Raw genomic sequence first — 15,872 nt, 5'->3', positions numbered from 1 at the left:
GAACGCGCGACAAGCGCCCAAAAAAACGCTCCTGTACTTGTGTGAGCGTCGGGCGTTTTACAGCGCGATCGTACGCGCTGTAAAACGCCCAGGTGAGAACCATTCCCATAGGGAAGCATTGGTTTCTCCTTGTTGAGCGTTTTACAGCGCGTAGGAACGCGCTGTAAAACGCTCAGGTGTGAATTGAGCCTTATAGGTGCGGATCCGCACCAAAGGCAGGTGTGAAAGTAGCCTAAGGCTGGGTTCAGACCTGAGCGAATTTGATATGCGCGTTTAACGTGCGTTTTTTGCAATAGTAAACGCGCGTTTGACGCGCGTTTGTGTGATTGACTGCAGTGTCCTATGGCCACAAACGCGCGTCAAAACGCCCCAAAGAAGCTCAAGAACTTGTTTGAGCGTAGGGCGTTTTTCAGCGCGTTCAAACGCGCTGTAAAACGCTCAAGTGAGAACCAGGGCCATACGAAGCATTGGTTTTCATGTGTTGAGCGTTTTACAGCGCGTTTGAACGCGCTGTAAAACGCTCAAGTGTGAACCCAGCATAAGTGTGTTGTTTTTACATATTTCCTATAACGGTCCGCATACTGGAACCTTTTTCCAGTCTTCTCTACTCAACCAACCTGCTGCATCTAGTTACCGTTGCTTACAGACCCCTGTCTTCCCTGTTTTTTTTTTTTTTCAATTTGGACTCTCCTGACCCACTTTTAACCATGTAATCAAATCATTCTGGTTTGCTTCCATCCTGTATGTAGAAGTTTATAGCCCCTCTCACCTAGCTAGTTACATAGACATTACCCCATCACTTGTCTGTTGCTGTTTTCATACGGCATTGGCATCTATTATGATGGAATGCAATATGGAATGCCTGTTATAGGCTTCTGTGATGCATGCCATCATAGAATTCCGTTATGGTCTCTGGTAGCGGGATTCTTAGATAACATAAACTTGAACCTGTACGCCGAACTTGAAAACACAAGTTTGCTCAATGGATGTGATGGAATCTGGGAACGAGACCCCTTATGGAGCACACAACAGAGATGTGAACTGATCCTTACATCAAAGCTGCACCCAACACTTAAAGAATCAGGTAACAGCCCTGGCCCTAACTAAGCGGAATGAACACCGTGATTAAAGTTTTCCCTGTCTGTTTATCCAATATCAGTGACCGGAAAGATGCAATATTCATTACTGTGGTATGGGGTCTGAGTTTAGGGGTTTGCGTTATTAGGTGGTCTGCATTCTACAGTTAATTATTGCCATATTCAAGAGAAATTGAGTAACAAAGTATGGTGTTACCCCTTGTGAAGCAGCTAAATATTTAATTGGAAAAAATGAAATTTTTTATTTTCATGGCCCAGTATTGCTAAATTCTGTGAAACACCTATGGAATAAAAATAATCACTACACCTCTAGATAAATTTCTCGAGGGGTGTCGTTTCCGAATGGGGTCATTTTTGGGGGGTTTTCACTGTACAGGTACCTCTGGGTCTCTGCAAATGTGACAGGGTCTTCCAAAGCATTCCAGCAAAATTTGCCCTCCAAAAACCATATGGTGCTTCTTCCTTTCAGAATCCTAAAATGTGCCTATAAAGAGGTTTACAACCACATATGGGGTGTTTCTCTAAACTGCAGAATCAGAGTAATCAATAGTAAGATTTGTTTTGCTGTTAACCCTTGCTGCTTTACAGGAACAAATGGATTACAATGGAAAATCTGCAAAAAAAAAGTGAAATTTTTAAATTTTACCTCCATTTTCTTTCAATTCTTGTGGAACATCTAAAGGGTTAACAAAGTTTGTAAAATCATATTTGAATAACTTGAGGCGTGTAGTTATGTAAGCCACTCAAAGTCACTTCAGACCTGAACTGGTCCTTAAAAAAGTGGGTTTTGGAAATTTTCTTGAAAATGTAAAAAAAAAACATAAAATGTAATTTAGAAAATGATGCCAACATAAAGTAGACATGTCGTGAATATTAATTAATAACTATTTTGTAAGGTATCACTCTCTGTCTTAGGGCTCGTTCACACACCTGTTGGTGTCCCGTTCCCGTATTGCGGACCGCATTTGCGGATGCGCAATACACGGGCACCATTCCATTGTCATTCCATATCACGGGTGTGGACCCATTCATTTCAATTGGTCCGCAAATCCGGAGATGCGGAATGGAAGCACGGAACGGAAGACTACGGAGTGCTTTCTGGGGTTCAGTTCCGCGCCTCTACACCGCAAAAAGATAGAACATGCTCTATCTTTTTGTGGAACGGAGTGATCGCGAACCCATTTAAGTGAAAGGGTCTGCGATCCCCATGCTCCTGCCCCACAGAAGGTGCCTGTGCATTGCAGACCGCAATTTGCGGTTCACAGCACAGGCACAGGACACCAACGATCGTGTAAACGAGCCCTTAAAAGCAGAGAAAAATGCTAATTTTCCCACATTTCTGGTAAAGTTCGGATTTTTTGATAATGATAAAACATATTGACCCAAATTTACCACTTACATGAAATGCGATGTGTCACAAAATACAAACTCAGAATTGCTTGAATACAAAATTATTACCACATAAAGTGACACATGTCAGATTTAAAAAATAGGGCTTCAGCATTTGGTCTAAACTGGCTTTTGCTGGAAGGGGTTAAATAAATACGTACCCCAGATCAGCCCCTTTGAACAAATACAAACCCTCAGACCTAAATAAATATATACCTTCTAAACAAACCTTCTAAATACAGTGCCAAAAAACACAATGTAGAATTCTAAGAAAAGGTGCTCCAAAATGTTTATATCATGGGATATTCATGTCAAGGATTAAAGATAATCTGTCACCACGATCTTGGACTATTATCTTCAGAAATACATGAGTAATACTGCATATAAGGAGCCCAGATTACTATTTTTTTTATTTCCTATGGTTCCCTATTTCTCTGCGGTCAGTGTTTAAAGCTGAACTGAAATACACATGCGCACAGGAGTCCTGTCCGTTATGTTAGCACAGCTAACTGTGTATTTCAGTGCTGACAGCGGGGGAACGGGTGGAGGGCAGTAGGCAATTTAGAAAAAATGGTGATCTGGTGAATAGTGGTAACAGATTCCTTTTGTTATGTATTCTGTCTGTGACTGTGTCTGACGAGTATTAATAGTTATATGCCAGTATTAATAGTTATAGTGGTGCTTATAAAGTGGTAGCATACATATGTCCCTGAGTAAAAAAAAAAAAACTAGTGTACATCTGTCGACCGTATGCCAGTTTCAAATTTATCTTCTATCTTATGTTAATGATGTGGTTTACTACAACATGGGGCGGAATTTCATGGTAGCATCGTATATAGGCTGGTGGTGTTTGTATGTGTCAAACAGTCCAGCATTGATTATGAAAATTGTACAAGCAACCTCCTCAAATCCTTCTGTATTCTTTGACATCTCTAATCTTTTCGAATCTTTTTTATCTTCAAAAAATAAAATAAAACTCATGATGATGCAGAGTCTGTGGGAGAAGGCAGCATTTTTGAAGGTTTGCTTCAGTAACATTTAAAGAGATGTCCCCTTTTTCTGGATACAGCCCAGCACCCGAACTCAGAGATACATTTAGTAACAACTATACCCTGATACGCTGATTCTTAGGGGTACTACCTTCACATTTTTTACTTGACTTCTATGTAGTTGTCATTATGTACGTTGCTTATTCTTTACTTCAAAAGAAAGCTGTTACTTTTAGCTGCATTTATCTTTTCACACTCATACTGTGTGATGTACATTCCTCATTGAAAAGGACAGAAAGGCCAAATATTAAATTTAAGGGAGGCACAAAAGAGAGAAGTCATATTTAACAAAGTGGGAATGATAAAAGCCACCTCAAAGGGAATCTGTTATCTGGGAATTCACTAAACTAGGCACACTGTCTTGTAGGGCAAGCTCAGCTGAATGTAATGATACCTTTCACTTAGTGATCTGTAGCTTCATTCAAATGCAAATGAACAGTGAAGTGCACTGAGGTCATACCCAAGCCACTCTGTGTACCCTTGCTCAACCTGCTTTCTCTGCTGACTGAATTTAAAGGGATGTTCTGGTTATTTGAAGTTATCCCCTATCCACAGAATAGGGGATAACTATTAGATTGTGGAGGTCCTACTGCTGGACCCCCAACGACCATAAGAACTTGCTGTACTTGGCTATCTCTGGAACTCCCATAGAAATGAATAGAGCGGTTGTGCTCATGTCTGACCAGCTGCTCTGTTCATTTCTGGTGGCTCCACAGGGTTTGCTACCCCAGTTCTTGTAATAGGTGGGTGTCCCAGAGGTAGGACTCCCACCAATCTAATAGTTGTCCCTTTGATAGGGGATAACTTCATATAACCAGAATACCCCTTTAAGCTTGAGCTGTCCTGTCAGCCAGTGATCCTCAGTTAACTTTTCACAGTGCCACACATGATCTGCATCTGCCCAGCTTCTCTCTATATAAGTGTCGCTATTTAATATTATATTCCTACATGAAGTGATCCTATAGTAAGGTACAAATCTTAATGTCATATTGAACATTTCCATTCAGCCAAAGTACAAGAAGAAATTGATCAAGTAATTGGAAGAGAGCGGAAACCAACAATGGGCGATGCGCTGCAAATGCCATATACTTATGCTGTGATCCATGAAGTCCAAAGATGTGGAGATATTGCTCCCTTGGCTTTGCCTCATATGACCTACAGAGACATGGAAATTGAAGGTTACTTAATACCAAAGGTAAAAACTATCGCAAATGTCTTAGATGTGTATTAACAGAAATCTGAAGGAGGTATCGTGTGTCTACATTAAGTATATGGTAAAACCTGTTCTGTTAACACGTACTCCAGAAATAGTATAGAGTAAACAGTAGAAAAATAATTATACAGAACATATGGAAGTGATGCATGTCCGCAAACATACCAGCCATAAGAGTAGCAAACCCCGAGCAGGCAACTAAACCAGAGAAAACATTGGAATAGGCATCAATACAATTCTGTTGGGTTACAAAAATACAGTTGTTTTTATCATTGGGTTATTTTTGTCTTTTTTTACACAAGAAATATGTTCAGCAGAATTGTTCTACAGTATTCTTATAGTTTTTATTATCCTAAGGGCACCACTGTCATCACCAACCTGTCCTCTGTGCTCAAAGACCAACAAGTATGGGAGAAACCTCTTCAATTTTACCCAAAGCACTTCCTAGACGAGAATGGAAAGTTTGTAAAGCGAGAAGCATTTATACCATTTTCTGCAGGTAAGAAAAGTCTTATTGGTGTTAGCTATTAATTGTTACAGACAGGAGTCATAATACCCAAAACTTAACAGTGACTTGACAGTCATGGGCGTACAATGCCTGTTTTTTGGCATAGAAAAGTTGCACATTTTGGCACAAGCTCTGATTTGCAACAAAATTTGCTTTTTCCAACAACCTGTCAACTTTTCCAAAGAGTAGGTGAGTGGGGGGTGGGAGGAGGCAGGCTGGGTAAAGTTTTATTTTAAAAAATATATATCTTCTCAATAGAAGAATAAAAAAAATAAAAACTCCACATATTTAGTATCAACATATCCATAACGACCCGCACTATGTAATTGTCATGTAATTTATCCCACACGATGAATGCCATAATAAAATGCTAGAATTGCTGTTTTTTGAGTGCTTGCCACAAAAACAAAGGAATAAAAATTTATCAAAGTGTTATGTACCCCAAAATGACACCACTAAAAACTATAAGTGCTGCAGAAATTAAGCCCTCACACATCTGTAGAATAAAAAATAAAAAAGTTAAGGGTCTTGAGATATTAAGTGTTTTGGCCAAGCAAAAAAATGTTTTTACAAAATAAAAATTCAGTGGTAGCATTGCTGTTTTGTTCCCATTCCCTAGAAAAAGCTAAGAAATGTTAACCAGTAAGTTATGTGTACCCCAAAATGTTGCAATTAAAAACTAAAATTTTCCCACAAAAAAACAAGCCCTTGTTCATCAACGGATAAAAAAAAAAGAGGTACAGTCAGGTGTACTATTTGCATTCTTTATCCATCCCCTTTCCTTATCCTTCCCCACTCCCTTTCCCAGTTGTTCTTTGTTAAAATATTCAAAATCATATTGTTGTACTGTATTGTGACCTACTGACTACAATAAAAAATGATAACACAGAAAATGAAAAAGTTACAGCTCTTAGAATGCGACAACCAACAAATGAAAAAAAAATTGCGTGGTCACTAAGGTCCCAAATGCATACAGGAGGAAGGGGTTAATACTAGTAATGCCTTATACTTGCAAGCAATAGTAAGTTTACCATCAGCCTGGACTGTGCCAATCTCTTGTAACTATTACATAGTTGTAATCAGTTAACTATGCCTAGAATACACAAACTATATAGGCAAAGTATATCAAGTTCTGCACTCAAGAATTCTGTCTTCATAAAGTCTCAAAGTAGAGATTTGCAACTATTTGAGCTTATTTGCAGAAAAAAAATTGACAGCATACAGATGTCATCTGTGTTCTGTCTGCATCTATATGTCCTATTCTTATCCATATTGTGGACAAAAATAATCATTTCTAATGATTGGAGTGAGAAAAATGCAGAATGCACATAGAACGTGTCCTTATTTACGGACTGCAATATGGACATGGTTGTGTGCATAAGGCCTTAGACAAGCTCTCTAGACATATAGCAAATGTATCCCTTTTGGCAGGGGCGTCGTTAGGTCAAAACATTCGGGGCTTGAGCCCCAGATGTTTTGTCCAGTGCCCCGAATGATATGCTGGCCTGGTAGCATTTTTTTTTTATTTGGCTATTCCAGGACCCTTTAATATTGATTGCACCTGGGCCACCCACCATAGATCATCCCCCCAACCCTCACGGGCATGAGTTCAGTGACTTCTGTGTGTAATCCCGTTCTGCGGGACCCGTCACCTGAAGTGACTGAACTCATGCCCGCGCAGCCCGCAAGTAACGGATCAGCAGAACAAGTACAAGGGGGGTGGGGGGATGATCTGTGGGGTTGCCTAGGGTCCACTCCTGTCAATATTAAAGGGCCCAAGAAAAGATTTCTGCAGTGGTGAAGAAATGAAACATAACAGATATTGGAAAAGTTACCGAATGTTGTATTATACAGTATAATGACTACAGTCTGCAGTACTGCACTTCATTTGCGTAAACCAGAACACCCCTTTAAGCATGCCTTTAATGTGCAATTTCAACACAGTGGGCTTGTGCCCCGGATGTTTTCAGACCCTAGCAACGCCCCTGCCTTGTGGCCTAGCTGGAGTATACATTTGGTGCAGAGATGGACACTTTTGTCTTATACCAACTATTGGCTTACTTTGAGACAGAATTTTGCATCAGAATTTTGGTGCAAAATGACACATATTAGGTCATGTCCCTTTTGCTGTAAGCCACACTTCTTGTCGGGCTAGGTCCAGATAATTTCATTAAACCTAGATGCATCAAATTGTGCCACATTTTGTAGCAATCAGAAAAGTAAATGTGAACCAATATTTTTTCTCTTGTAGGTCGGAGGGCTTGTTTAGGAGAACAACTTGCCAGAATGGAACTCTTCCTGTTTTTTACTACAATTTTACAGCAACTTACATTTGAGATACCAAGTGACCAACCTCGTCCAAGAGAAGATCCGATCTATGCATTTACACTAAGTCCATATCCCTACAATATTCATGTTGTTCCTAGAGTATAACTTTTCAGACTGAGATCTGAATATATACAGTATAATTGATCAGTATAAAAAATATAATTATAGAAGGCCTTGCTAAGTTTCAATATATATGCACAGAAGGTGATATCTTTCTTATAATAATGCTTTTGTTTTTTCTTATAATATTCATATGGTTCGGCTAAAGCATTAAAGGAGTTCTATTGGACTTTACCTAAATTCTCTTGGCTAGCCTGTGGAAGGAAGAGAGTTTCAGCAGTACATACCCTTCTGTTTCACCTCTGCTGAGGTCCTGACCAGAGGAACTCCTGTCCTGTTCATCTGCATGTACATTATGTAGCTAAGTAGGAAAAACAGGAGCACATCTAGTCAGGACTTCAGAAGAAGAGACTGTAGCCAGTCAGGAGATCACGTGATCACAGATGAGATCATGGAGTCTGAGGTGCAATGGCAGGGTTAATACTGCTGAAACTCTCTTTTTTGCTTAGGTTAGTAGAAGGTGAGACTTTAGATAGAGCCCCGGAGAACCCCTTTAAAGGAAATCTGTTACCAGTGACCTCCCTATCCAACTGTTTGTATAGACACATAGCTTTGGTTCACCTGATTACAACACTGATTTTCTTTTGTTGAACTGAGGCTCCGTTCCCGAATTATAATACGTTTAACTATGCACATTAGACATCTGGTGCAATGAGGCCATCACCACTGCTTGGGTGCAACCAGAGCAATGGTGACCCCCTAATTGCACCAAAGGCCTAATTTGCATATTGAGAAAAAGCTAAACTTGGGAACGGAGCCTTGCCTCAACAAAAGAAAACCAGCTTTTTAATCAGGTTTTTTAATAGTATCAACATTTATTTTATACCTTAAAGCAGGCATGGCCAACCTGTGGCTCTCCAGCTGTTGTAAAACTACAATTCCCAACATGCCCTGCTGTAGGCTGATAGCTGTTGGCAGTCTGGGCATGCTGGGAGTTGTAGTTTTGCAACATCTGGAGAGCCTCAGGTTGGCCATCCCTGCCTTAAAGCAAAAGCAATGTCATAAGATAGGGAAATAATCATATATAACATTTCTAATAATCAGTTGACAATATTGTATCATATGCATATCATAGCCTACTTAAAGTAAACGTGTCATCAGAAAATTACCTATTGTTTTAAATCACGTTTTTATGTTTAACATATTTTTTAAAAAATTTTTGGTGATGTTATTTCCTTGTCAATATCTATATTGACAAAAAACATCAAATCCTGCAATTCCTGCATTGTCAAAGCTTATCTATTCTTTCCTTGTACAATGACCTCTGCACAGGTCACACAGCATGCCTAGAATAGTGATGTCGCGAACATAAAATTTTCAGTTCGCGAACAGCGAACGAGAACTTCCGCAAATGTTCGCGAACTGGCGAACCGGGCGAACCGCCATAGACTTCAATAGACAGGCGAATTTTAAAACCCACAGGGACTCTTTCTGGCCACAATAGTGATGAGAAAGTTGTTTCAAGGGGTCTAACACCTGGACTGTGGCATGCCGGAGGGGGATCTATGGCAAAACTCCCATGGAAAATTACGTAGTGGACGCAGAGTCGGGTTTTAATCCATAAAGGGCATAAATCAACTAACATTCCTAAATTGTTTGGAATAACGTGCTTTAAAACATCCAGTGTGTGTATACGATCAGGTATGATGTTGTATCGATCAGGTAGTGTAAGGGTTACGCCCGCATCACAGACATTGACAGACCAAACTCCCCTTTTAATGCACCGCAAACAGTTCATTTGCACAACCGCAAACTCCCCATTTGCACAAGGTTGGATACCAAGCTAGCCACGTCCCGGTGATGTCATTGAAGGTTTCTTCCTCCACCCAGCCACGTACAACACCAAGGGTCCCCGAAAGGTCAATTGAATTGATTTTTCGAACGGGGAGATGGTTAAAAAAACGCTGGCTCCCTCCCCTTTGTTTTTATCCACGGTGACTGCGTCTGCGCCGTGCAATTTACTGTCACACCCGATATGAGTGGTATTTTCTGTAGTACTATTCTCATCAGTTTAATCCCTCTAACGTCCCCAATCTGGGTGCCATTTATTGAATAGATTTTTCGAACGGGGAGATGGTATCAGTGGTTGGCACTGGCAGTGGGCACACTACAGTCAGTAGAAGCGGGCCTGACACACACTGGCAGCAGGCAAGCAACTGAAATTACACTAAAGTGTAAAAATTAAATGCCTTATTTATCGGCAAGCTACTGTGCCACCCGGTATGAGTGGTTGGCACTGGCAGTGGGCACACTACAGTCAGTGGAAGAGGGCCTGACACACACTGGCAGCAGGCAAGCAACTGAATTTAGACTACTGTCTAAAAATTAAATGCCTTATTTATCGGCAAGCTACTGTGCCACCCGGTATCAGTGGTTGGCACTGGCAGTGGGCACACTACAGTCAGTGGAAGCGGGCCTGACACACACTGGCAGCAGGCAAGCAACTGAATTTAGACTACTGTCTAAAAATTAAATGCCTTATTTATCGGCAAGCTACTGTGCCACCCGGTATCAGTGGTTGGCACTGGCAGTGGGCACACTACAGTCAGTTGAAGTCGGCCTGACACACACTAGCAGCAGGCAAGCAGCTGAAATTACACTAAAGTGTAAAAATTAAATGCCTTTTTTATGCAAAGTCCTGTGCCAGCCGGTATGAGTGGTGGGCACTGGCAGTGGGCACACTACAGTCAGTGGAAGTCAGCCTGACACACACTGGCAGGCAACTAACCTTAGATTAAAGTGTAAAAATTAAGTGCCTTTTTTTAAGCAAAGTCCTGTGCCACACGGAATGACAGGGGTGAGCACTGGCAGTGGGCACACTACAGTCTGTGGGCCTGCAGCTCCTCACACACAGGCAGGCCAGGCAACTGCAATATGTATATAAAGGAAAAAAAAAAAGCAGACTAATGTTGCAGCCCTAAAAAGGGCTTTTTGGGGTGCTGTCAGGACGCTGTCCTTACAGCAGAGATCAGATGAGTCTTTCAGGACTGGAGTGGACACTGAATTCACTAGCCTAGCTATCGATTTCCCAATTAAATCAGCAGCAGTTACAGTCTCCCTCCTCTCACTAAGACTGCAGCTTCAGAATGAATCTAAAATGGATGCTGTGCAGGAGGTGGGAGGGTCTGGGAGGGAGGGTATGCTGCTGATTGGCTGGAATGTGTCTGCTGACTGTGAGGTACAGGGTCAAAGTTTGCTCAATGATGATGTATAGGGGGCGGACCGAACATCGCATGTGTTCGCCCGGCAGAGGCGAACGGGAACAAGCTATGTTCGCCGGGAACTGTTCGCCGTCGGATAGTTCGGGCCATCTCTAGCCTAGAAAACTGTTCCATAGAAGTCAGTGAGGTCCCCTCCAGACCATTATGTCTATGACCCATTCGGCTGCTGTTAAGCTTTTTTTTTTTTAATGCTGTGTAAATGCTGTTGAGAACAGCTGAGGCAAGATGGCAGCCCCCATAATCATGTTCAGAAAAGGATATGTGCTATCTGATTTTAACTGGCAGAACAGATTTTTGGTGACAAATTTTGATGTGCTAAGATGGAATTTGTTGTGGGACATTTACTGTTCCCCTTTTGATGCAGGGAGACTAAGAGGGTAGGACCAGGGGCAGATTGGGAACTTTAAGTGCCCCTGAAAAAAAAAAAAAAGTGGCCCCATGTTCTAAGTGGGTCTAAATTGCCAGAAGGCAGAGACAACAAAAGTAGGCAGAGCCAACAATACCATTTTGAAGCACAAAATACTACCCCAGCTGAGCCAAATACCACAGTCCAGCCCACTATACTGCCCCAGCAGAACCAAATACCACACTGCACCACAAAATAATGCCCCAGCAGCACAAAATACCTCCCCAGAAGATGGCCCACAGTGCCATTTTATATCCTCCTACTCCATTTACCTCGGTATGGAAATACAATTGAATTAAGAAGTCAGGAGGGCACCTGTATCTGCCAGGTAGATAGGTACTTGATGCTTCCAGCTATTGAAACATCAGATCATTCCTTCATGGCGGAGGGCTCAGGCAGACCCCTGGGTCTATGGCCAGTCCAACCCTGGGTAGGACAGTCCAAGAAATGCTGATCAAAATATGCGAGCCAGAGATGGTGTTCTAGACATATTGTTGTTAATACGATGCTAACTCTTACTGTGAGTCTTCAAATTGTAAGGAGAATGTCCAAATGGCAGGTGGCCAGAAAAAAAGCCCTTTGTTTAAGCAAGGAGGCAGACCTCCATGCACGTGCTTCCTACTAAGTTCTAGTTTTCACGCTTAATAACTTTACTATTTTTGTAAATCTTTTATTCAATAAACTCTTCTACAAACTTTGCTCTTTGTGTGAGACCTTGATTTACAGATGTATGAGAGGCACCAGACTTCTTTATCACAGATAAATGTATTTATATATACACTGCTCAAAAAAATAAAAGGAACACTTAAACAACACAATGTAACTCCAAGTCAATCACACTTCTGTGAAATCAAACTGTCCACTTAGGAAGCAACACTGAGTGACAATCAATTTCACATGCTGTTGTGCAAATGGGATAGACAACAGGTGGAAATTATAGGCAATCAGCAAGACACCCCCAATAAAGGAGTGGTTCTGCAGGTGGTGACAACAGACCACTTCTCAGTTCCTATGCTTCCTGGCTGATGTTTCGGTCACTTTTGAATGCTGGCGGTGCTTTCACTCTAGTGGTAGCATGAGACGGAGTCTACAACCCACACAAGTGGCTCAGGTAGTGCAGCTTATCCAGGATGGCACATCAATGCGAGCTGTGGCAAGAAGGTTTGCTGTGTCTGTCATCGTAGTGTCCAGAGCATGGAGGCGCTACCAGGAGACAGGCCAGTACATCAGGAGATGTGGAGGAGGCCGTAGGAGGGCAACAACCCAGCAGCAGGACCGCTACCTCCGCCTTTGTGCAAGGAGGAACAGGAGGAGCACTGCCAGAGCCCTGCAAAATGACCTCCAGCAGGCCACAAATGTGCATGTGTCTGCTCAAACGGTCAGAAACAGACTCCATGAGGGTGATATGAGGGCCCGACGTCCAAAGGTGGGGGTTGTGCTTACAGCCCAACACCGTGCAGGACGTTTGGCATTTGCCAGAGAACACCAAGATTGGCAAATTCGCCACTGGCGCCCTGTGCTCTTCACAAATGAAAGCAGGTTCACACTGAGCACATGTGACAGACGTGACAGAGTCTGGAGACGCCGTGGAGAACGTTCTGCTGCCTGCAACATCCTCCAGCATGACCTGTTTGGCATTGGGTCAGTAATGGTGTGGGGTGGCATTTCTTTGGAGGGCCGCGCAGCCCTCCATGTGCTCGCCAGAGGTAGTCTGACTGCCATTAGGTACCGAGATGAGATCCTCAGACCCCTTTTGAGACCATATGCTGGTGCGGTTGGCCCTGGGTTCCTCCTAATGCAAGACAATGCTAGACCTCATGTGGCTGGAGTGTGTCAGCAGTTCCTGCAAGACGAAGGCATTGATGCTATGGACTGGCCTGCCTGTTCCCCAGACCTGAATCCAATTGAGCACATCTGGGACATCATGTCTCGCTCTATCCACCAACGTCACGTTGCACCACAGACTGTCCAGGAGTTGGCAGATGCTTTAGTCCAGGTCTGGGAGGAGATTCCTCAGGAGACCGTCCGCCACCTCATCAGGACCATGCACAGGCGTTGTAGGGAGGTCATACAGCCACACACTACTGAGCCTCATTTTGACTTGTTTTAAGGACATTACATCAAAGTTGGATCAGCCTGTAGTGTGTTTTTCCACTTTAATTTTGAGTGTGACTCCAAATCCAGACCTCCATGGGTTGAAAAATTTGATTTCCATTTTTTCATTTTTGTGTGATTTTGTTGTCAGCACATTCAACTATGTAAAGAACAAAGTATTTCAGAAGAATATTTAATTAACTCAGATCTAGGATGTGTTATTTTTGTGTTCCCTTTATTTGTTTGAGCAGTGTACATATACATATTTGTAAGAAGCACTGATGCATCCAGATGAAAGCACAGACTAATACCTGGCAGGGAGTAAAACATTTAAAAATGAAAAATGACAAGGTCCTAACTCCATTTGTCACCTATTCTGGTATGGGACCTCTCTCTTTATTAAAGAGAACCTGTCACCACAAAATGCCATGCAATCTGCAGGCAGCCTGTTATAGAGCAGGAAGAGCTGAGCAGATATATAGGTTTGTGGCAAAACATTCAGCAAAACATTTAGGGGTAATTTACAAACTTTTGTGGCGTATCTGGAGCAGATTCTGTTGCACACCATACTGCGTCAGAATCTCCGACTTCTTCCCCACTCACGCCTCATGCCTGGTTTAGGTGTAGAAAATGGTCTAAATGTAAGACAGCAAGGAAGCTGTCTTACATTTAGAATGAACTTCGGCGGATCCACCGCTATGTAGAGGCCGCCGCCTCTTCATAACTCCGGAGGATCCACTGCCAGCGCAGGGGCTTATTAACCACTTCAGCCCCCCTAGCTTAAACACCCTTAATGACCAGGCCACTTTTTACACTTCTGACCTACCCTACTTTCACCGTTTATTGCTCGGTCATGCAACTTACCACCCAAATGAATTTTACCTCCTTTTCTTCTCACTAATATAGCTTTCATTTGGTGGTATTTCATTGCTGCTGACATTTTTACTTTTTTTGTTATTAATCGAAATTTAACGATTTTTTTGCAAAAAAATTACATTTTTCACTTTCAGTTGTAAAATTTTGCAAAAAAAACGAGATCCATATATAAATTTTTCTCTAAATTTATTGTTCTACATGTCTTTGATAAAAAAAAAATGTTTGGGTAAAAAAAAAAATGGTTTGGGTAAAAGTTATAGCGTTTACAAACTATGGTACAAAAATGTGAATTTCCGCTTTTTGAAGCAGCTCTGACTTTCTGGGCACCTGTCATGTTTCCTGAGGTTCTACAATGGCCAGACAGTACAAACACCCCACAAATGACCCCATTTCGGAAATTAGACACCCTAAGTTATTCGCTGATGGGCATAGTGAGTTTATAGAACTTTTTATTTTTTGTCACAAGTTAGCGGAAAATTATGATTTTTTCTTTTTTTTTTTTTCTTACAAAGTCTCATATTCCACTAACTTGTGACAAAAAATAAAAACTTCTATGAACTCACTTTGCCCATCACGAAATACCTGGGGGTGTCTTCTTTCCAAAATGGGGTCACTTGTGGGGTAGTTATACTGCCCTGGCATTTTAGGGGCCCGAATGCGTGAGAAGTAGTTTGAAATCAAAATCTGTAAAAAATGGCCGGTGAAATCCGAAAGGTGCTCTTTGGAATATGGGCCCCTTTGCCCACCTAGGCTGCAAAAAGTGTCACACATCTGGTATCCCCGTACTCAGGAGAAGTTGGGCAATGTGTTTTGGGGTGTCATTTTACATATACCTATGCTGGGTGAGATAAATATCTCGGTCAAATGCCAACTTTATATAAAAAAATGGGAAAAGTTGTCTTTTGCCAAGATATTTCTCTCACCCAGCATGGGTATATGTAAAAAGACACCCCAAAATACATTGCCCAACTTCTCCTGAGTACGGGGATACCAGATGTGTGACACTTTTTTGCAGCCTAGGTGGGCAAAGGGGCCCACATTCCAAAGAGCACCTTTCGGATTTCACCGGCCATTTTTTACAGATTTTGATTTCAAACCACTTCTCACGCATTCGGCCCCTAAAATGCCAGGGCAGTATAACTACCCCACAAGTGACCCCATTTTGGAAAGAAGACACCCCAAGGTATTTCGTGATGGGCATAGTGAGTTCATGGAAGTTTTTATTTTTTGTCACAAGTTAGTGGAATATGAGACTTTGTAAGGAAAAAATAAAAATAAAAAAATCATCATTTTCCGCTAACTTGTGACAAAAAATAAAAAATTCTAGGAACTCGCCATGCCCCTCACGGAATACCTTGGGGTGTCTTCTTTCCAAAATGGGGTCACTTGTGGGGTAGTTATACTGCCCTGGCATTCTAGGGGCCCTAATGTGTGGTAAGTAGGTAAATGACCTGTGAAATCCGAAAGGTGATCTTTGGAATGTGGGCCCCTTTGCCCACCTAGGCTGCAAAAAAGTGTCACACATGTGGTATCGCCGTATTCAGGAGAAGTTGGGCAATGTGTTTTGGGGT

The 15,872-nt window shown here is 42.0% G+C and overlaps 1 protein-coding gene across 1 annotated transcript in view; it reads left to right on the top strand.

Moving 5' to 3' along the window:
- The window catches only part of LOC120978913 (cytochrome P450 2D14-like), a 168,128-nt gene extending 159,598 nt beyond the window's left edge, over positions 1-8,530 (top strand). Inside the window, exons 7-9 of the mRNA XM_040407343.1 lie at positions 4,543-4,730; positions 5,106-5,247; positions 7,508-8,530. Of these exons, the coding sequence (XP_040263277.1) occupies positions 4,543-4,730; positions 5,106-5,247; positions 7,508-7,689 (512 nt within the window). The 3' untranslated portion in view covers positions 7,690-8,530. The remainder of the gene's footprint in view (positions 1-4,542; positions 4,731-5,105; positions 5,248-7,507) is intronic.
- Positions 8,531-15,872: the final 7,342 nt, after the last annotated feature.

Source organism: Bufo bufo, chromosome 9, assembly GCF_905171765.1.
Source record: "Bufo bufo chromosome 9, aBufBuf1.1, whole genome shotgun sequence".
NCBI lineage: Eukaryota > Metazoa > Chordata > Amphibia > Anura > Bufonidae > Bufo > Bufo bufo.
The sequence above is the reverse complement of the archived record's forward strand: the minus strand, read 5'-3'. Positions and strand labels throughout refer to the sequence as shown.